Source organism: Setaria italica, chromosome VII (genome assembly GCF_000263155.2).
Source record: "Setaria italica strain Yugu1 chromosome VII, Setaria_italica_v2.0, whole genome shotgun sequence".
Classification (NCBI taxonomy): domain Eukaryota; kingdom Viridiplantae; phylum Streptophyta; class Magnoliopsida; order Poales; family Poaceae; genus Setaria; species Setaria italica.
The window spans coordinates 29,603,629-29,625,447 of NC_028456.1; the positions used below are offsets into that span (position 1 = coordinate 29,603,629).

The 21,819-nt window shown below is 48.4% G+C and overlaps 5 protein-coding genes and 1 pseudogene across 6 annotated transcripts; 2 read left to right on the top strand and 4 right to left on the bottom strand.

Moving 5' to 3' along the window:
• Positions 1-6: 6 nt before the first annotated feature.
• Positions 7-1,671, bottom strand: LOC101765499 (annotated as a pseudogene).
• A 1,491-nt stretch (positions 1,672-3,162) lies between these two features.
• On the bottom strand, positions 3,163-5,365 carry LOC101765908 (probable metal-nicotianamine transporter YSL17). The gene is made up of 4 exons (XM_004978172.2): positions 5,092-5,365; positions 4,754-5,018; positions 4,542-4,676; positions 3,163-4,447 (listed from the first exon to the last, which is right to left on the bottom strand). The coding sequence occupies exons 1-4, from the start codon at positions 5,348-5,350 to the stop codon at positions 3,163-3,165; spliced, it is 1,944 nt and encodes a 647-aa protein (XP_004978229.1). The 5' UTR covers positions 5,351-5,365.
• A 950-nt stretch (positions 5,366-6,315) lies between these two features.
• LOC101766991 (late embryogenesis abundant protein 76) lies at positions 6,316-7,672 on the top strand. The gene is made up of 2 exons (XM_004976708.3): positions 6,316-6,586; positions 6,670-7,672. The coding sequence occupies exons 1-2, from the start codon at positions 6,401-6,403 to the stop codon at positions 7,399-7,401; spliced, it is 918 nt and encodes a 305-aa protein (XP_004976765.1). The 5' UTR covers positions 6,316-6,400; the 3' UTR covers positions 7,402-7,672.
• Positions 7,673-7,816: 144 nt separating this feature from the next.
• LOC101767391 (probable potassium transporter 15) lies at positions 7,817-12,729 on the bottom strand. 2 transcript variants are annotated; one of them, XM_004976709.3, is made up of 10 exons: positions 12,238-12,729; positions 11,565-11,793; positions 11,220-11,468; positions 10,983-11,033; positions 10,613-10,873; positions 10,291-10,343; positions 10,047-10,161; positions 9,571-9,825; positions 8,943-9,465; positions 7,817-8,791 (listed from the first exon to the last, which is right to left on the bottom strand). In XM_004976709.3, the coding sequence occupies exons 1-10, from the start codon at positions 12,535-12,537 to the stop codon at positions 8,275-8,277; spliced, it is 2,553 nt and encodes an 850-aa protein (XP_004976766.1). In that variant the 5' UTR covers positions 12,538-12,729; the 3' UTR covers positions 7,817-8,274. The 2 variants fall into 2 exon arrangements, with proteins under 2 accessions (XP_004976766.1, XP_004976767.1); XM_004976710.2 differs by having other exon boundaries at positions 11,565-11,776; positions 12,238-12,373.
• A 1,627-nt stretch (positions 12,730-14,356) lies between these two features.
• On the top strand, positions 14,357-18,191 carry LOC101768063 (oxygen-dependent coproporphyrinogen-III oxidase, chloroplastic). Its single transcript, XM_004976712.4, has 8 exons — positions 14,357-15,054; positions 15,399-15,474; positions 15,900-15,994; positions 16,670-16,753; positions 17,089-17,176; positions 17,457-17,581; positions 17,658-17,756; positions 17,909-18,191. Exons 1-8 carry the CDS (start codon positions 14,512-14,514, stop codon positions 17,975-17,977), a joined length of 1,179 nt encoding a protein of 392 aa, XP_004976769.1. The 5' UTR covers positions 14,357-14,511; the 3' UTR covers positions 17,978-18,191.
• Positions 18,192-18,781: 590 nt separating this feature from the next.
• Positions 18,782-21,290, bottom strand: LOC101768741 (60S ribosomal protein L11). Its single transcript, XM_004976713.2, has 5 exons — positions 21,154-21,290; positions 20,909-21,016; positions 20,448-20,490; positions 20,170-20,365; positions 18,782-19,205 (listed from the first exon to the last, which is right to left on the bottom strand). Exons 1-5 carry the CDS (start codon positions 21,154-21,156, stop codon positions 19,013-19,015), a joined length of 543 nt encoding a protein of 180 aa, XP_004976770.1. The 5' UTR covers positions 21,157-21,290; the 3' UTR covers positions 18,782-19,012.
• Between the last annotated feature and the right edge of the window lie 529 nt (positions 21,291-21,819).

Consider the following 21,819-nt stretch of genomic DNA (forward strand, 5'->3'; position numbering starts at 1 on the left):
AGATTCTTAATTCGGAATTTTGGAAAGTACCGAGTGGAAGATAACGACCTGCACCGCTCGGCATGGCACGGGGCATGGCCGCCGATCGTTCTGTCCCGTTCTGAACACCTGCATGAGGTCGCTCGCGGTGATGACGGCGGATAGGATGATGACGCTGCCGGCGAGCCCGGCGACCACGCCGCCGTTCTGGAGCCCCACCCACCAGCCGAAGGCGAGCACGGCGATCTTTCCGTGCGTGGGCCCGAGGTCCACGTTCATGCGGGTGCCGTACGCGTTACAGAACGCGAACAGCGGCGCGGCGAGGTAGGCGACAGCGACGTGGGTGGGCCTCAGCTGGGGGTAGAGGAACGGTACGGCGACGATGGAGACGGCTGCCAGGGCGATGTAGCCAGCGACTGCGGCCGGGTCGTACACCCGGTCGCGGAGGAACACCTGCGCCCGCCGCCGATCGTCGAAGCTCCGCGCCGGCCGCCGGCCGTCGGCGCCAACGTCCATGGACGGCTGCGCGGCCAGTCGGGGGTGGCGCCGCCTGTGCATCGCGCGGAGCCTCCGGAGCAGGATGAAGAGCAGCTGGCAGAGGCCGTCGGCGAGGACCATGGCTATCCCGATGAACCATCGGTAGGTGTTGATGCCGCCGACGCCACGAGGGTACCAGCACCCCTCCTTCGTCTTGATGTACGGCAACATGATCCCCCAGGACACCAGGGATCCCGCGAGCATCGAGATGGTGATCTTGTACGGGCTCAGCAACCCGATGCCGATGTCGGTCACGGAGAAGTCGAAGGAGAACCCAAGTCGAGCTGCGGTAATGCCGAAATCGGGAACCACTGCCAGAGCGACGACGCCATGGCTCCGCCCAAGGATTTGAATATGACTGACACTTGCTTACTGTGGCGTGAAAAAAAGGGGGGAAATTCTGTAAGGCACGTTGCTTTTATCTAGGAAATCTTGCGGCATGGCACTTGATTTGTTGCATCAACTGCTACCTTGCTTGTTTGGCGCCTTGCGGCGTGTGGATGCTGTTGATGAGGTGCGCCGTGGCCGTTCCGGTCGGGAACGTGAGGTGGTGCCGGATGATGAGGCTGTTCCTGAAGGGCATGACGGCGAACATGCCGGGGAAGCTGGTGAGGAAGAGGAACCCGAGCAGTCGGGGGCGATCTGAGGCTCCTCGACGTTCCTGCCGCTGTTCTCGGCGCCGCCGCCGCCCTCGGCCGAGCTCCTGCTCATCGCCAGGATGTAGGACCCGAACCCCCCTGCTCGTTCATCCGCAGGCCACGCGCGAGGAAGCGATCGGTTAGGCAAAATCGATGATCCGGGGACCAGAAATGATACGAAATCCTGGAGTTTTGGAACAAGACCGGCCCGGCGCGTACCGGTGTAGGCGATGTTGGTGCAGGAGACGACGAAGGTCTGGATGACGGCGTTCTCCTGGCGCGTGAAGGGAAGCTGCGCCACCCCGCAGCCGTGGAGCAGGCGCACCCACCACCGGGAGAGGAAGAAGCTCATGAGCCCCGCGGGGATGGTGAGGAAGGGCAGGTACACCGAGGTGAGGCTCAGCTTCATGGCCACGATGCTCAGCACCACGCCCAGAGAGACGCCCACGGCCACCGAGCGCGCCGTGATCATCTCCGACGGCGTCGGCACCGGCTCCCCCTCGAACACCTGCTCCGTCGACGGGCCGGCGGCGGCGTCATCCTCCTCCTCCTCCTCCCGCGCCGGCTGGTCGCCGTTGCCGCTGGCCGGAGGCTCCATTTGCGCGCCGAACGCTAGCTCACGCCAGGTTAGCGCTTGCTAACGTTGCCGCGCGCGCACCGGCCCCCTCCTTCTGCCCAGCCGATCGGTTGCCTTGCCTGCGGGAATTTGAACTCGGGAGGGCCTTTTTATGGAGGTGGGGGGAGATCGTTCGGTTAGCTGGGTTGGCTTGCGATTTCGGACGCGTGACAGTTAATTTGATTGTTAAGTGAAGTGCTAGCTGATGCTAAAGATAGCCGTTTTCGTGTGCTGTTGTGGCGGTAGTGCGGGTTGTTGTACCGCTGTATGCCATCTTTGTTCGTTGAGTTGGTCTGCAGTTCAGTGATTGTTCTCTCCGTGAAAAACTAACCGTTTTTTGTACCAAACCTGCTGGCAAAACTAGTAGTTTGAGATTTTTTTTTTGTCTAGAAACATAATATAAAAACAGATGTTGTGTGAAAAAAGAGCAATGTTGCTATGCGCCATTTGAGTGGAACTCGACACCTCCACTAATTGAATCGTACGGGACGAAAGCATCCAAATAATCAGCTCCCAACAAAATTCACTCTTTTGGTCGTGATGAAAAATTGACTACCAACTATTTTATATGTCTTCTCATCCATATTCATAGTTTTCTGTTTGCGCACCACTGGTTGTTTTTCGACAAATGTTTAATTGAAACTTTCACTTGAGTTATTTCATATCTTATTACAACCTGTATGCTGTCCTTGGAGAATCTAGACTTTGACCTTCTAGTTTTAATCTTATTCATTACTGATTTTTTTCTTCACATTTTAGATGAAAAACTTGCGGTAATTGCAAATTTTTGGTAATTTAGATATAGATATAAGATGTGCCTTTTGTTTTATAAATAATGTTTAAATTGGATAATTTGTATGCAAATTTTACTTATATTATATTTCATAATGATAGATATGGATAATTGATATGTAAATTAGAAAACTATCCTATATTATCTTTCATAATGTCAAAACAAAGATTGTAGAGTTACTTTAGATTATTTTCATAATGGTAGAGAGTCATAATTTAGATATAGATTTGGATTGCATTTATAATGACATGAGTAGGTAATTCTTTTAGAAAACAAAATATGCAACAACTGTTATTAGCTATGATTATTAAAGTGTAAGAAATTAATTGCCAGTTGTTTTTAATTTTTGTAAGAAATTCCTGAATTTATTTCTTTTTTTTCTAGCACATCCTGCGAGGATTATTGTGAAGGCACCGAAGGAGTGTTTAATCAGTCAGTTATAGTAAAATAAGATGACCTTATGACGTTCTAAATGCCAACGCACTGACACGCAAAGGATTGCTTGTACTGTGAACAATTGGGAAAACAAAACATGTGACAATATTCAGGAAAGTGCGATCAGCTCCGTTAAATCTGAAGTGGCTCAACAAGAACCTAGACTACGACGACGTGGGTACTGTTGCTAGGAACGCATCCAGGCGCTTATTTACACTTGGAGTCAGGAACATGATGCACATCGGTGGCCGCGCGTTGGACAGCTTGAGCATGGACCACAGCAGCGTCCCGACACCGTCCCCGCATATAAGTCCGGCGGCCACCGCCGGCGACCGTGCACGCGCGCCATCGCCATCGAGCCTCCTCCACAGGTACATCACGATGCTCCCGATGAACATGCCGATGGGTATCTCGGGCGGCAGGAAGAACGCGACGGCCACGGCGATGGTGCACGGGAGGTACCGCCCTCCGCGCCACCCCCTCCGCGCGGACACCTCGCCGAGCACATTCACGGCCAGCGTCATGGCGAAGAAGACCTTGCAGAGCAGCAGGCTGTGCCTGGGCAGCCCTTGCTGGGACAGTGCCAGCATGGCCATGCCACGGTACATCTTGGCGAACGAAGCATCGGGGGCGCCGTCGCCGCCGTTGTACACCCCGTACAGCATCCAGAAGATGAGCGGGTTGATGACGCAACCCACCACCGTCCCAGCGATCTGGCCGATGAACACCGCGTGCGGCGAGGTGAGGGTGAGGTACCCCGTCCTGAACACCTGCATGAGGTCGCTGGCGGTGGCGACGGCGGACACGAGGATGACGCCGGCGGCGAGCCCGGCGACCAGGCCGCCGTTGCCGAGCCCCACCCAGGAGCCGAAGGCTAGCACGGCAATCCTTCCGTACGTCGGCGCGACGCTGACGTCCGTCATGCCGGTACCGTACGCATTGCAGAACGCGAAGACCGGCGCGATGAGGTAGGCGAACGCGACGTGGTTGGGCCTCAGCTGGGGGTAGAGGTGCGGTATGAGGAGGATGGAGGCGGCCGACAAGGCGATGTAGCCGGCGACGGCGGCCGGATCGAACACTCGGTCGCGGAGGAACACCTGCGCCCGCCGCCGGTCGTCAAAGTTCCGCGCCGGCGGCCGGTCGTCGACGCCAAGGCACATGAACGGCTGCGCGGCCAGCTGGGAATGCCGCCGCTTGCGCATCGCGCGGAGCGTCCGGAGCAGGATGCAGAGCAGGTGGAAGAGGCCGTCCGCGAGGACCATGGATATCCCGATGAACATCCCGTAGGCGCCGTGGTTGCCACGAGGGTACCAGATGCCCTCCTTCGTCTTGACGTACGGCAGCAAGACCCCATTTGCCAGCAGGGACCCCGCGACCATCGAGATGGTGATCTTGTACGGGCTGAACAACCCGACGCCGATGTTGGTCATCGAGCAGTCGAAGAAGAACCTGAAAAGTTGCATGTTGTTTTGGATCGAGCAGAGGTTAATTACTCATTCATGAAGTTCTTGTTTAATTCATGGTGTTTAATTTGTGTACTCACCCACTTCGAGCTGCGGTGAGGCCAAAGATCGGGAACGACTGGAAGCCGCAGTCCTCGCCGCCTGCGAAGAACCACTGCCATAGCGACCACGCCAAGGTCCCGCCGAAGGTTTTGAACATGGCTGACACCTGCTTACTGTGGCATGGAAACGTGTTTAGACAAATCTTGCGTTATGACTCTTAATTTGGTGGATCAATTGGCGGTTTAATTACCTTGCTTGTTTGGCGCCGAGCGGCGTGTGCATGCTGTTGATGAGGTGCGCCGTGGCCGTGCCGGTCGGGAACGTGAGGTGGTGCCGGATGATGAGGCTGTTCCTGAAGGGCATGACGGCGAACATGCCGGCGAAGCTGGTGAGGAAGAGGAACGCGACCAGGCGGCCGATCTGGGGCTCCTCGACGTTCCTGCCGCCGTTCTCGGCGCCGCCGTCGTCCTCGGCCGAGCTCCTGCTCATCGCCAGGATGTAGGACCCGAACCCACCTGCGCATATGCTCATCCGTTAGGCAAGATCGAAGGCACAGCGTGGAGTTTTCGCAGAGGGAAGTGCGCGTACCCGTGTTCGCGGTGTTGGAGCAGGCGACGGCGAAGGTGAGGATGAGGGCGTTCTCCTGGCGGGTGAAGGGGAGCTGCGCCGCCGCCGCCCCGCAGCCGTGGAGCACGCGCGTCCACGCCCGGGAGAGGAAGAAGCCCAGGAGCCCCGCGGGGACGGTGAGGTGCGGCAGGTACCCCGACGTGAGGCTCAGCTTCATGACCACGGTGCTGAGCGTGGCGCCGAGCACGACGCTCACGGCCACCGACCGCGCCGTGATCATCTCCGACGGCGATGGCACAGGCTCCCCCTCGAACACCTGCTCCGTCGACGGGCCGGTGGCGGCGGTGGCGACGGCATCCTCCTCCTCCCACGCCTGCTGGTCGTCGGTGCCGTTGGCCGGAGACTCCATTATGCGCGCGGCGAACGCTAGCTCACGCCTGGCTAGCGCTTGCTAACGCTGCCGCGCGCGCGCGTTCTTCTGCCCGGCCGGCCGATGGGTTGCTTGTGGAAATGTTAGCTCGGGAAGGCGTTTTATGGGGGGTGGAGGAGGGAGATCGTTCGATTCGTTGGGTTGGTTTGCAGTTTGGGGCGCGTGACAGACTGACAGTTGATTTGGCTGTCAAGTGAAGTGCTTTGCGGATGCTAAAGATGGCAACTTTCGCGTGTTTGTTGTGGCGGCAGTTTTCGCTGTATGCGATGCTGGAGCAGGGGAGGAAAATGTCTATCTCTGTTCGAGCTGGCCTGCGGTTCAGCGATTGTTTTTTTAACGTCCAGTTTAGCGATTGTTCTTCCTGTCAGTAACTCACTGGTTTGGCATTTAACCGAGCTCTGAACGGTTTGCATACCCATACTTATGGGAGTGATCTGGAGAAACGATGCGCCTAGGCAAGCATCGAGCTAGTTTAAAATTTCCCCACTCGCTAAGAACCAACAGAGTTTAATTTCTCCGTAGGCAAAGCATCAATGCACTAATTTTTCCTTTCTCCTCACGCACGCTGCACGCACACGTATAACTGTATCAGGCACTTCGGAAAGGTATAGGCCTTCCTGAACATTCGAACAGATCGCAGCACTACGGCCAGGGAGCCCGGGACAGCAACACACGCCAGAGCGCCGCACGCGTCACCACGTGTCCCCTTCCCGAGCTTGCACCGCAACGTGTCTCCGGACGTGTCACCTCCCTCGTCTCCGCCGCTCCACCTCCATATAACAACTCACAGTCCCCCGCGCTCTGCCCCCGTGCAAGCTCACGATCCTGAAACCTATCCACAATCACTAGCTCGCTCTGATCCAATCCAATATCGCCGGTTAGCCGTCGACGCCGCCGTCTATGTCCAGACTGATGACCGCCATGCTGCTCGGGGGTGCGCGCGTCGCCGGCGCCGCCAAGCTCGCCGGCAGCGCTGCCGTTAAGCAGGCTGCCGTCCCCACGCCGGCGTGCTTCCTTCCTCCCCGCCCGCCGCAGCCGGCGAGCTGGAGCCGACTCTGCTTGCAGACTGCGCCAAGATCGTCTCAGGTAAGCACACTCTGCTGGATCACTGGTGGCACGTCGACTCGGAGATGTATAGATGCTGACACGCACGAACGATCTGTTTCTAGGCGTACAACAACGCGCCGGACGACCGGAGGGACATCAAGGACAAGTACAAGGACGCGGCGGCGGAGGCGAAGGACGCCACCGGCGATGCCAAGGAGCATGTGAAGGGGATGGCCGGGGAGGCCAAGGACAGGGCCCAGGACAAGGCCGGCCGCGTGGCCGACCAGGCTTCGGACATGGCGGGAAGAGCCAAGGACCAGACCAAGGGCATGGCGGAGGACGCCGCGGACGGCGCGTCCCGGGTGGCGAACAGGACGAAGCACGAGACGAAGGACGCGGCGCGGGAGGCCGCGGGCACGGCGGCGCACGTGAAGGACCGGGCCAAGGAGATGGGGCACGAGGCGGCGGACCGGGCGCAGGAGGCGGCGCGGGCTGCCAAGGACCGGACGGGGGACGCGGCGGAGCGGGCCATGGACAGGGCCGGCGAGGCCAAGGACCGCGCCGTGGAGGGGACCAAGTCGGCCGGGGAGAAGGTGGTGGAGATGACCAAGGATGGCGCGAGCAAGGTGGCGGAGACGGCGCAGGCGATCAGCGAGAAGGCGAAGCAGGCGGCGCGGGGCACCTGGGACGCGGCCAAGGAGACCGCGCAGAGCGTGAAGGACAGCGTAGTCCCCGACGCGGCGGACGTGGACGCCGCCGTGAAGGAGCGGGACCGGATCGCCAGGGAGATGGACAGGGTGGAGCAGGAGCGGAACAAGAGGGAGGCTAGGGAGAAGGGCTCAGGCTTGCCGTAGATGAAGTAGCTTCACGCTTGCCAGCAAGCCTTCCTCTTGAGCTGAATTTCACTTTGTCGCTAGTTGAATAATGTTTTGGCAAAACGTCATGCACGTCATGTACCGATTTCGTTGCCTCGTGTTGGATCAACACGTCGAAGCTCTGTAATGTGCAAGGAACTGTGATGGTCTGCTAGCATCGGACCTGTTTATCAAAAAGCAAGGATCTATGTTAGTTTCTTTTTGGATTTTCTTAAGCATGGATCTGAACAACCTGAACTACACGTGCTTGAACCTCATGAATGCTGCGAAATGGAAACGTAGATGCAGTCAAAGCTGCGAACTGAGCTGAACAGCTCACGATCTAAAGCCGAGCCTGACGTATGACTGATCCCAGAATATCAACAGGATGATCAAGTAAGACAGCACTTCTCTAGGCGAAAATACACTTTCTTGAAAATAGCAGAAATGTTTGCACTGATCCCAACCGGCCGCAGAAGAGTAAGAATGCTGCTCCAGGCAAAAATATACTTACATACGGCCATTTTTCACAAGTGTCGCACTTACCAAAAAGATATCTAACAAACTCAAGACAAAAAAAAGGAACTCTGCTTCAGACAAGGGGGAAGTGGGAAAAAATAGGTTACTACAGTACTACACCATCGTGTGATGTGCCAGCTAACACTTTCAGCCACATCTTGGCATTGTACAAAAGCTACACGGGAGATTGATCCCTATGACAACCGAATTGAAGCTATCACTTTCTAAACAAGCCCAAGTGTGCAGGTATCGTCTTTGGACTTTGGCCACTCACCACTGTTACACTGTTCCTCTTTTCCGGTCAGTGTGGTATCTATCACAGCCATCAACAACACAACCAAGCTGCTCCCACATTCAGACATAAGAAGTCATGCGCACCTGCATCATGTTCGAGTGCGGGATGCTCATCAACATGATTGCCCGGCGGCAGTTGTTCCTCAGGAACGCGAAGAAATAGTTTATCATCAGCTTCTTGAAGAACCATGAGTCCTTCCTGGCCTTGATGATGGGGTTGTCGATGAGGTACACGGCACCAGACTGCTTTGACTGCTTGATGAACGCCAGCTCCAGTTCGAGGTTCTGTGCATAATCCAGTACAGGATCGACATGAGGTGTCGAGCAGCTGGTTTCAGGAATGACTTGTGTTGAAGGCACATAGTCTGCCATAAGAGGGACATCGAGGGAGTAGAGGCTGCCGTTTGGCGCTGTGATGATCTTCATAGGGGTGGGAGGCTCTTCGTCGGAGTCAACATCGTCTTCACTTTGTAGGGATAGCTCTACTGCCTCCCTTTGTATGAATTTTTCAAGGCCTTCTATCAGGAGACGCTCAAACACACTGTGGTGCTCCTGCTTCTTGTCTTTGTACCCGTATCTGTGCACACACAAGTTAGTGTTAGGTGACATTTTGCAGTTGATTCATGCTGAAGCTGAACAACTCCTACAGCAGTTCATAACTGGATGGTCAATTTACCAACAGTGCATGCAATTAACAACAATCTAGCATGGTTTAGACATAAGCTTACCTGGCTATACAGCGGAACATGTGATAGCTCCTTGAGCATACACGTTGGAAAAGAAACCTTTCACTTTGGGGAACCGCAGGAACCGGCACATTCCTGATACAGACAAACACTATAATAGAGTGTATCGCAGGAAGGGAGGTCAGAAAATGACCGAAAATTGCAGGAACTCCTTTCACAATATCACTGCAGACTAAGCCTAGTCCAGGAGCTCTGATGGTACCAAGGTTGGGCCCCAACTTTCTCATTAAATCCTTTGAAAGCTTCTGCTTGACTTCACTGTCATACTTTAGTTTACTCCCATAGTTCCATATAAACATAATCAGGAGTAGAACAGATGCAAAGATCAGGAATGCCCAACCTCCATCTCCAACACTACTCAGAGCTGACGAGAAGAAAATCAGCTCCAAGAAGAGGAATGTGATAAAAAACAACAGAACCTTAGTAATATTGGACTCCCATATTAGAAGCATTATGATTGTAACATAAACCGTGGCCATTATCATCACACCAAGCTCTGCTATAGCTGTTCAAGATGGAACTGTGTCAGAGCAACAGAAACTAAGCATATTTAATATCGGCGAAAATAAAACTACTTGCATAAAAAACATATTCAATAGATTATTATTACCATATGCATTGCCAACATCATATACGCTTCTGAACAAAACAATGAAGCCCAAGCAGGAAACCAGCAGGAACCAGTTTACAACAGGAATGTAGATTTTAGCCATAAATTTTCGAGATGTATGAACAATTTTCAGCCGAGGAAAACAACCAAGTGCTATAGACTGCTTTAGGCACTGGAATATAGCAACAGTCATTGTCCTACTGGCAATCAGTGCAGCCAAATTCGCCAATAAGAAAACAGGCCAGAAAACTCCACCTGTAATAGAAGACGGCATAATAAGTCAAAACTACATAACTCCTCCGGATTGGTTAAAGAAAAAAGTAAATCTCTGGAATATGTGATACAGGCCAACTGAAAGCAGAATACCAAATTGATCTAACCAGTGAATATTTACATAACATGTGGAAGAAGTATTATTGGAATGTATTCATAAGAAAATGGCAGCTAAGCTAAATGGTCAGCAACATTCAACTTACTTGGAATAGATGAAAAGAAGACCTGCTCAGATGACTTTGGATTGGCAATGAGAAAAGCAGCTTGTCCTAGATACGCCAAGACAAGGCAAGGAAGAACAAGAAGCACAAACATATACTGCAAAGTAAAATAAAACCTTATAAGTACATATGGAGCACATAGGAAGGAGCATGAGAAACGTTAGCTGTGGTAGCATATAGGAAGGAGAAAATGAATTTGTGGCTCTCATAGGCTTGCAGATAATACCTGAACATATCTTACGGGAAAGTAACAAAGATTCGAAAAGATGGCCTCAGATCCTGCAATGTAGATTGGATAAGCTTAAAAGGAGTCTCTTGGAAATTTGGAATGAAAAAATAAACGTTTTAACTTGTATATTTAAGACAAAGTTCTGAACTAATGCAGTATATTACAAAAGGGAACAGAACCAATGTAGTAGTATTACAAATGGGAATCTTAGTTCATTTTAAAAAAATCAGTAGTAAAGTTATCCAGCAAAGTGAACAAGACAAACCAAAAAAAAGTTGGGCATTCGGCTGATTATAGATCAACAAGCTATGATCATTACCTGTTGCACATAAAAGACACCCACCAAGGGACAGCCAAGCCTGAAAAGGATTCCTCCCAAAATAATAAATGATGTAGAGAGGATTAAATGCTTTAAAAGCTGTTGGTCCGTATAGACTCAGATTGTATATGCCAATTCCTCCAAGACAACAAAACCATACAAGTAAAGAAGGACCAAGTGCAAACCCCACTTTGCTAGTGGCATACCTCTGTAAACTAAACAATATTACAAGAAGTGCAACTGAAATCATCACCACAACATCTGCAAAGAATGTTTGATAAAAAATACAAAGGGCATTAAGCAAAAATTATTTAAAAAATCTAACTTTTGCACTGTGAGATACAAAAATTTTAACCCAAAAAACAATCACCTTGTGAGGCATTTCGTATCCCAACTTTCAAGCCACTGACAGCAGATAACACTACATTAAGGGATAAATAATTAATTTGGCTGCACAAAGTACTCTTTAGTAGAGAAATAGGTTTTCAATGCTAATGAAAAGAAAACATATTTATTTGATGGCTAGTCTATTTTTATTTGTGATTCTCCCACTAACAAAATGTTTAAAATTGAAACAAAAATATGCACAAAATGAAAAGTAGTAAACCTGACATTGCTGGTGTGATAACTCCATTTGATATGAACATGGAAGTCCCAAACAACACTAAGCCTAACAGCAGCTTCTTTAACAACAATGATGATTCAAGTTTCTCTTTTACTTTTATGGATCTCTCTAGTTCTGCCGTTGGAAGCTTGAGTCGAAAACTTGACATCCTCTTCTCAGAGTGTACTTGGTTTGGAATGAGACTCACTTTAGCATTTCTACAAATCAAAGAATACAAGGCAAATATACCACCTGCGGAATCATAGAATCAATGGGAGATGTAAGCCTCCGGCACACTTTTGCACAAAAGCTTAACATGACTAACTGAATTCACAACCTCGCATATACCTTCACCATCATCATTGGCCCAAAGGACAACCAAAACATATTTCACTAATGGCATCAAAATCAGGGTATACAGAACAAGTGAGAGTGCTCCAAGGACATCCTCCTCCCCATGAATTGGGTACTTGTTAAACATGACATCAAATGTATATAATGGACCAATTCCAATATCTCCAAACACTACAGCAAGAGTCTGAAGAGCAAGAAACATCGTCCTGCCAAAATCAAACTCCTGCACATGTAAATGAGATAACTAAACCATATGAAAGAATAATGAGTCAAACATGATCAACAATGGCAGGCATTCTGTAGCAACTGAAAATATTAGGATCTATCTATGTACACCTAATTTCTTTGAAGTGTCCAAAAAGAATTTTGCATCTATCTACGTCCACAGAAAATATTGTGCTTCTGATCAAGAGGCTTGACTTCATAATTGAAGTTCATCTGATGATAAATGTCCAAATAAAAAAATGATCGTAAAATAGAGTTTCTCAGAACAATGGTTACTGAAAAAAAAGCTGATGAAATTGCACAAGAACAACATGGAGCACTACTGAACATTTATAATACCTGCCTATAAATTGCACGGCGAATCCATCGCAATCAGGCGGCAGGAACAGCACAAGCGCAACAAATGCGATAAAGGAATAATCACCCGTGCCAAGCCCCTCACCTCGGTGTCCCCGAGCTGCTGCCCCGCGGAGACCTCGTTGCCCTCGACGTCGAACCAGTCCACGGACGGCACGGTCCGGATCAGCCTCTTCTTGCCCTCCTCCTTCTCCTCCTCGTCCTCGTCGTCGCCGTCCTCGTCGTCCTCCGACTCGAAGCTCCCGCCCCTGCCCACCACCCCGACGGCCGCGGCGCCCCTGCCGCGGTCCTCGTCGTCATCCTCCTCCGTGGACACCCAGCGCCACTCCAGCGACGGCGCCTTCCGCATGCCGCCGGCCGCCGACGAATCCGCCGACGACGCCATTACGGGCTAGGGTTGGGTCCCGATCGGATCGAGAGCGCGGGCGAGGACGAGGAATTTGGTATAGAAAATTCCCGTTTCGTGGTTCGTGTGGCGGTGAGGGGGTGGTGGTGGTGGAGGAGAGAGGGGACACAGACACAGCGAGAGAGAGGAGGGGGGAGCGAGAAAACCGGGAGCTGGAGCGCGACCAATGACGATGGCGGGGCGGACAAGAGCAACCGTTTTTACTCGCGGAGACGGAGCGGGGTGGGCCGGTGGGGTGCCGCTGAGGTGGCAGCACGTGGGGGGTCACATGAGTTGCTCAATTATTTTTCTCAAGAAAAAGTACTTAATAATTTTAAACTGGAGATGGAGATTGAAGCAAAAATATACAAATTGCATGAAATTTCATATATGTTCTACCTATTCTAGCTTTATTTTTTCAAACGGCATCCTAGCTAAACTTGTCAATTCACGGGCATGCAGATGTAGTGTGTGCGGTGTTTTTCTGGAATAAATAAAAAGGAAAAGTTGCTACATGACTCTCTATTGTTACAGGCATTAAAAAGTTGATATTTGTTGTTGGACAATTACAAAATTATACCCCCTCGGTTCCTCCTTCCAAAATGTAGGTTGTTTTTAATTCTAAGCTAAAAATACCTTACTTTGATCAAATTTATAGGAAAAATATATCAACATGGCAACACCTAACAACGTCAAATTAGTCATGCTAATTCTGCAATGAAATAATCTTGATAGTGTATTCATTTGCTAAGTATATCTTGGCTTGATTTTCATATGATTGCTTCTTCATATATGTCATTTGTAGCTCAACAACCAATAACAGGTGGTGTATTCTAAAATACCAATTTATAATTTTTTCATTCAAAATATACTATAATTTCATTAAAACCTGGTTAGAATCTATTTTTAAAAATAAATTTAGAATCTAATACATTTTTCTAAAAATAAAACACATCTTGGGTTTTTGAGTGCGAACCCAAAACACATCTCGAGGAATCTATGGCGTCAATGCATATATTCTTCAACTGTAGCCTTGAGATGGGCATGCCACTATGCCACCATCATCGTATTTTGTCAAAGGTGAAAATGTGCAAACCACTTGACGTAAATTTTCTCCTTTCCCTCCCAGAAACGCATCCTGTCATGTTATCTTCGGTGGCTGAATACCAGGTTCCTGAAGTACAGTCCCTGCCTGAAAAACGAATGCTGAAGCTATGTGCCATTGTTCAGGCACACGGAAATCCGGCACTCGCAGATCCATGCCTTCCACGGTCTGACTTTGACCCCGCTTAAGATATCACCAGTTTCCTCTCAACATGTATTGCGACTGCGACTCTGCAACCACTGTTTCGCTCCGTTTTTTCAAAAACTAGTGACCTGGTAAACACCGGAAGCTGGGTGCAGCTAATTCTTCCTCACCTTCTTGCTTGGACTTGGAACAGCTTTCTGTTTAAAAAACAACCTCTCGTTGTCGTCTATAGTGATTTACAGGTTCAGAGCATTTTTCTCAAACGAAACAAGTTCAGAACATGAATGGCAACAAAGACTACAAATCCTATTTCAAATTAGCTCGAACAGATACGTTGCCTCTGGCTACATGCATGTCTGAGCAGTTTGTTAATCAGTTGGTACTTTTTTTAACACGTTTCTAAGTAGTAAATTAGAAGCCATTTTAACTGTTGCGTACTCGCATCCCTTTCGCAGGATCTGAAAATCCCGAGAGCCCAGAACATGATCCGTTTCCTTATCCCCTTTGGAAGCCAGCGCCGCGTCGCAGCACAGCATAGGGGGAGCTCACCTCCCCACCCACCGCTCTTTCCCTCCCTCCCTCCCTCCCTTTTGACTCCTCCCACCTGCAAAACCGCGGCGGGCCGCATCCCGCCCGCGCCGCCCACCGGCGGCAGCCAGCCACCGCCCCCGCCGTCTACATAAACAAGCAAACCACCACTCGCGAGCCCAATCAGCCCCCCACCAATGGCGTCCTCCCTCCTCTCCACCCCGTCCCAAACCCTAGCGGCCCCCGCCGGGCTGCGCGGGCGGGCGCGGCCGGCGCAGGTGCACCTCCCGCGCGGGGTCCTCGCCCCCCGCCGCAGCCGCGCGCTCCGCGTGCGCGCGTCGGTGGCGATCGAGAAGGAGACGCCCGAGAGCGAGCCGCCCCCGACGTTCCTGCGCGAGGACGGGCGCGGGGCGGGGTCCGGGTCCGTGCGGGAGCGGTTCGAGTCCATGATCCGGAGGGTGCAGGGGGAGGTCTGCGCGGCGCTCGAGGAGGCCGACGGCAGCGGCGCCAAGTTCGTCGAGGACGTGTGGTCGCGCCCCGGGGGCGGGGGCGGCATCAGCCGGGTGCTCCAGGACGGCCGCGTCTTCGAGAAGGCCGGGGTCAACGTCTCCGTCGTGTACGGGGTCATGCCGCCCGACGCGTACCGCGCGGCCAAGGGGGAGGCCGGGAAGAACGGGGCCGCCGCAGCGGATGGGCAGAAGGCTGGGCCCGTGCCATTCTTCGCCGCGGGGATTAGCTCGGTGAGTGCCTTTCCTGGTGCATTGACGTGAAGATTCTAGATCTCTTTTCCATTTCCATTATGCAAATTACAAGTTGCATGTACACATTGCAATGCTGCACTGCCGTATGAAGTTAGATGAATGTGTTGTTAGTTCTTTGAAGTGTGGTGATCAATTTCAGTTTACTTTGTTCTACTCTATTTAATGTACACCATGCACTTGACCTCTTGTTTTTGGGACACTGATAATTCAAATCTGCCCATTCAGGGTTATGAAATGCTTACCAACTATAGGCAATACTTTAATCTTCTAGTGTTAACCTATGAATATGATACATGGATTTAAAGAGTATTTTTTTTCGGCAGGTGCTCCATCCCAAGAATCCATTTGCTCCGACATTGCATTTTAACTACCGTTATTTTGAGACAGATGCACCAAAAGGTACCTTTCTATGCTATAAAATCCAGAAGTATTACATTTAATTAATATCCTGCACACTAAGAGGATTTTGTGCTTCATCATGTATGCCTCCCTCATGTTCAAAGACCACTGAACAAATGAGATGCTCTTATGCTTTGCTTTTGGTGAAAATATAGGCTTAAAATAGATTCAATCCTCTAGATATCTGTCAGCGAAATGGGTTCATCATATTTACTTAATGAGGTAATCCAAGTTTAACACGATCATCTCCAAATCCTTTTGCAAATTTATCACATTTATATAGATCTTTGGACGCTGGAGAAATATTATGCAGTTCAAAAGGACTTGTATTGGATTTGGAGATGCAGAAATTGACATACTGTGAATGTCTTTCATATTAGGAAATGTGTTTTTTAATGATCATCTGTTATAATATCCAACTGCAGATGTTCCTGGTGCACCAAGACAATGGTGGTTTGGTGGTGGTACTGACTTGACTCCCTCATACGTCATTGAAGAGGACGTGAAGCATTTCCATTCTGTATGTAACACCCCCAAAATATTGCAAAGCCATGTCCTAGACTCTAGGATGTTTTTCTTTCATGTCCTTGGCATTGCTTGTGTCCTAGATAATGCTAGGTGTCCCTATGGAATGAGTACCTTTTTTAATGCTCCACTATTTTTAGATGTAAACTAGTTAAATTTCTTTGATACCAAGTGCTGTATCAAATGCAGTTAATGAATCTATTAGGTTTCTGATATAGTTTATAGCTGTTCTTTACTCTGAAAAGGCATCCAACACATGGGTGTTTTTTTTTGACCGGAGTTAGCAGGGGAAGCCCCTACCTTTTTTTTGTATATTTTTTTTATTCCAGATCCGTTTAATTCGCTCCCACGGGGAACCGGACCCGGGCCTGTTGGGTGCTACTCAGGTGCTCTAGCTACTAGGTTAGAGGCCGTTTTGCACACATGGGTGTTTAGGTTGGACACATGTTCCCCCAAACTATATAGTTTGATGCAGCACAAGCAAAATAGAGTTTGATGCAGTTACAAGGTTTTATGGTAGTCTTTCTTACGCGCAAAGTTCTTGTGTTAATCTTTAAAGGAAACAGAACAAAAACAAGAGTTAAGAAGCTAGTTAATAGCTATTGCTAGCAGTTTAATTGCTTTTTCATATACATTGAAAGTCATTAACATGTGTATTGTCTGACTTCAGGTTCAAAAACAAGCATGCGATAAATTTGATCCAAGTTTTCACCCAAGATTCAAAAAATGGTGTGATGATTATTTCTATATTAAGGTATTTTCAGTTCCTCGTTTTTTATTGTAGAACTAGAAAAGGAATAAATTCTACAGTGTGGATCGCATTGTTTACTATCCTTCCTTTTGCAAATACACAATTCTGCATTCGCTAATTGGTTCAAATGCCACCAAGAAAGAAAGAAAACTTTTGGCATTTTTTTGTATTTGGTTATTGGTCTTGTCTCTTCGCGATGGCCATGGTAAATTGGCAATCCTGGAGAAGATACTAATTTCCTGTTGGAAGCTTTGGATGCTGAAATCAATTCTTAAGAGTTTCTGGCACCTTGCATTTGAGTTCTCATGTTCTGTCTTCCAATGATTATGATTATGCAGCATCGTAATGAGAGACGTGGGCTTGGTGGAATATTTTTTGATGATCTTAATGATTATGATCAAGAAATGCTTCTCAACTTTGCGACAGGTGAGGCCTTTTGCTAGAAGCCTAGAATGACAAGATGAACTTATTTGTACTCAAGTAGCTTGGCACAGTGGTTTCTGAATTGTTCTGTGGGATAGAGTTTCCAGACATTTTACGTGAGATAAGTTCAAATTGAAGGTTGCTATAGCTTTGAATCCTGTTCTGTTTTTTATAAGCTATGTAGTTAATGTCTATGTAGCATTTCAGTGTTTAGGTTGCATTGCGATTTGAGGTGAGCTCAAGTTCTAGTTGTAACAACCAAGGTGATTTTCATTCCCTACAGAATGTGCGGACTCTGTACTTCCTGCATACATACCAATCATAGAGCGGCGGAAGGACACTCCATTCAACGAGGAGCACAAGGCATGGCAGCAACTGCGGAGAGGTCGCTATGTGGAGTTCAACCTTGTAAGTGGTTTTAGATGAACACAGCCAGTGTCTTTCGTGGATGAATATCTTCTGGCTTTAATATCCTCTTTTGAAGGTCTATGATCGTGGTACAACATTCGGCCTAAAAACTGGAGGAAGGATTGAGAGCATACTCGTTTCTCTTCCACTTACAGCACGATGGCAGTATGATCATGTGAGTCAAAATGCTGCTTTGTTCCGCCAACCCAATAAGCATAGACATGTCTTCGTTTTGCCACTGGAGAATGTTTAAAGATCCTTGCAAAAGAAAACGTTACTGCTGAAATAGCTAAGTTCTTCAACGTTAACGTGGAACTTTGTTCGCAGAAACCGGAAGAAGGGACTGAAGAATGGAAACTTCTCGATGCATGCATAAACCCAAAGGATTGGATCTGATTAGCCGAAGTTTGTTTGTTCTTCAGATCTTTTGTTAGCTTTACCCTCCCTGTACTTTTTTAGCTTGAGAGTTCCTGTCAAATGTGTAGTTTCCATCACGTATTCTGTATCTGTAGAATCGTGAATAATAAATATGATGTAGTGCGGTAGCTGTTTGTATGTGCTGTTTTTCCCCATGTGAAAGAGAGAAGCACCTTGTTGGCCTTGCCCTTGTTTTTTGTCCAAGGATTGAATTTTTTTTTTATAAACATTTTAGCCTTTCCCTGAGAACACCCGAATTCATTTTTCATTGAAAGGAGGCCTCTCCATTAAGAAAGAGCCCATGATGGCCAGGGCTCTTACTTTGATGGCCTGTAGCCCGGCCTAGTTGGCCCAAAAGCCCCCAAATCCTTTTGGTTTCCGCGGATCCGTGGTTGGAACTTGGAAGAGCTGCTGCCATTTCAGCGCAAGTCGCGTTCCTTTCGCTTTCCTGAGGTTACGAGTAACAGCGCAAGTCTCATTACGCGGATAGAGACAATAGGTTTACAGGCTTGTTGAGGTTCTGAACACAAGCCTGTGCTTTCTATGCAGGAGTTTCTTAACGTGCCCGGAGAAGACTCGATAGCTGCATGAAATAAATTGGCCGCTTATTTCACATGGCGTCAAGTTTCAATTTAGCTCAGTGCACAACTGAGCTCAGGTTCAGTTTCGATTGTAAACATTTACTAGAAACGCAATTAAGTTCAGGTCTAATTTAGCACAAATTTTGTAGCAAACGTTGGAGCTCAGGATTTTCCAAGAACGAAACAAAACAAAACAAAACGATACTCGACAGAATAAGCCAGACATCTACTATTGCTGTCGGTGCCAATGGGGGTAAAACACAAGCAGAATTAAGATGAAAGTATAGGGCGCCCAGAAAAGGATCCAACTGCAACAGTACAGGCAAAACTGACAAAACATTCTGGTTTCTTCTAGTTCAAATCCAACCACCAGATAGACTTAAATAGCTCGAGCTCTAAAGAGGGGCTAAGCTCTTCTTGTGATGCTTAAGAGTTAGTTGGCTTGGGCCTTGTTGAGGATCACACCCTCGTACTTGACCTGGAACCACTTCATGGCGTCCTCCTTGGTGACCCTGTGCTGGATACCAACACGGGACTTGCACCTGCGGCGGCGGGCAACACGGTACCCAGCACGCTCAAGGACGACGTAGAAGTCCATGCCGTAGATACCGGTAGATGGGTCATACCTGAGATAATGCGATAAAGAAAATGGTTACTAATCATCAACAAAATGCAGCACTTCATTAAGCAGACACTTGGCAGACAAGAAAAAGGAGCTATCCCCTGCAAATGCACAATAAGTATTCTGAAATTCCAAATCCCTAAGGGAGGAGAAACTAGCCACAAACAAACAATGGCCACATATGCAGACAGTAAAGACAGCATCGGTATAATGTTCGACAAACTGAATCAAGTGGGAATTGCATCATATGCACAGTTTAAATCAAGGAGATACTCCAGGATACAACTTGTTAAATAATAACACCACAGCAAAATATGTCCGTTGCACCACAGTACTAATTTGACCATAGCCCTGGACAAGCATGCTAACCATGGAATAAATCAGATACAAATCACAGATGCACCCAAAGAATAGCATTTTGACTTGCTAAGGACTCGAGTTAACATGTCAACCCTGATACCAGCTCACACTATACTAAAACTTAATGAAATATAACCGACTGGTATGGCAGCTTCTGAAAAAGCATAAAATAGAACTCAAGAGGACAAAATATAGGAAATAATGTCTTGCATTAATGGCTCTACATAGAAAAAAAATGATGTTATCAATTCAACATGACTTGCAAAAATAACTTGCATACTGTATTTAGATAACGAAACACCAGTTCCAGACATATGAAGACCAAAACAATGTTCTTGGCATAAAGGGAATTCCATGGTTGTATGATTCAGTCACATTGGTACATCGGCAAATAGATCAAGCTATCCAAAAGCTACTTTACAGTGGATTCTCAAACTGTGTTAAGTTGCCATAGTGAGTAGCACCCGACATGCAGCACACATGAATCTAAAATTACATGTTCCTTCCTCTACTTGATGACAAGCAACAAAACAATCATAAAAGCATTCATTCGCAGAAACAGTACACCACATTTAAATTACTAGAGAGCAGAAATGGGATAATCTTACTTGATGCCAAGATCAATGTGCTCCTGGATACCAAACCCGAAGCAGCCGGTGTCACTGAAGTTCCTCCTCAGCAGCTCGTACTCCTTGACCTTCAGGCCACTCTCCAGAAGCTGCATCGCCTTCTCTCCCCTCACCGTCACATAGCACGCAATCTTCTCATTACGCCTGATGCCGAACGACCTCACAGTGTACCTCGCTGCAATATTATAACACCATCAGTATGCGCACCATCAACCGAAACCACACACACACTTGTCTGTCAGGTTTAAGTAAATCACCCTTGGAGAACACCGGTGACTGCCCACTCAGCTGCTCGAGCACCTGATAAACAATCACTGGAGGTTAGCGAAGAGCAAATGGTGAAGATTGTCAAAAGGCAACAAAGAATAGTGCCTACGAATAGAGACATCAAAGCAATTAACGGCATCTGACTGAAACAATGCGAATAACATCTAACCACAAACTGATGTGGCAAGCAATTGTATTCCTAAGCATTTGGACGGCACAATTATGGTGTAGATAAGTATGAGATTAGATTTGACGGCTTGAGTCGAGGATAACCTACAGACCAGAATTAATTCCCACAGAAGATAAAATGGAGCACAACTAGATGCGATTCGGACATACCACAGTACACACATACGCTGAAGTAAACTATGTAACAAGCGCATAGAAAGCATATGAATCAGAGCACCAGAGCGCAGAAACTAGGATGAACTAGAGGGGAATGTGCGAATACCTTGGCGGCGCGAGTGAGGCGATCACCGCTCTCGCCGACGGAGATGTTGAGCACGAGCTTCTGGACCTTGATCTCCCGCATCGGGTTAGACTGCTTCTTCTCCGACGCCTGCAATCGCAAAAACCAAAGCCCAAACCAACCCACATCGTCAGAACCGCACGCACGAGAGGACCGAACGATTCAATGGAGAAAAAACAGAAAGGGGGCGGCGCTAAGAACAGCGCATCTCCCGGCGGCGAGCTCACCATGGGGAAGATCTGGGAGGCGACGGCGAGGGAGGTGAGATGGGTTCTGCAGTGCTGTGCGGGGCGGCGGCGGCGGACGAGGAAACTTTATAAGTAGACGAAGAGAAACCCTAAAATCCTCTTACGCCGTGTGCAATTACGAACTTAGCCCTGAGCAATGTAGTGAGTCGAGGGGTATTTTAGTAATTTAGTACAGCGAGTTGGCAAAAAAATTTCCGTTGCCGGGTCTCTCGGGTGAGAGCCGAGTATCCTAACCAGCTAGACTACAACGGAATTATGATAGGAAACAGCCTAGGAAATATATATTTTATTTTCATCATAGGTGGTTTAATTTCAGAAGCAGCATCGGCCCTGTTGATGGTTAGTTATGTATGAGCTATTTATTTTGGAAATTTTAGAATATTTCTTATCTCTGAGCTTTAATGTTTCTGAGGAGGATATATCCTAACTGATACGAACTACAAAAATGGTCTTGGTACAGCACTGACACATCGGAGCGGTGAAATCTCATCATACATTTTAAGAGAACATCAATCTAGTCAGTACAGTTACAGTAGGCCCCAAACATCTGCTTACTCTTGATCATGGACAAGTTTACGTGATTCACATCATACATTTCTTTTTGGCAAAATCTCATCATACATTGAAGCGACAATAAGGTCCCGT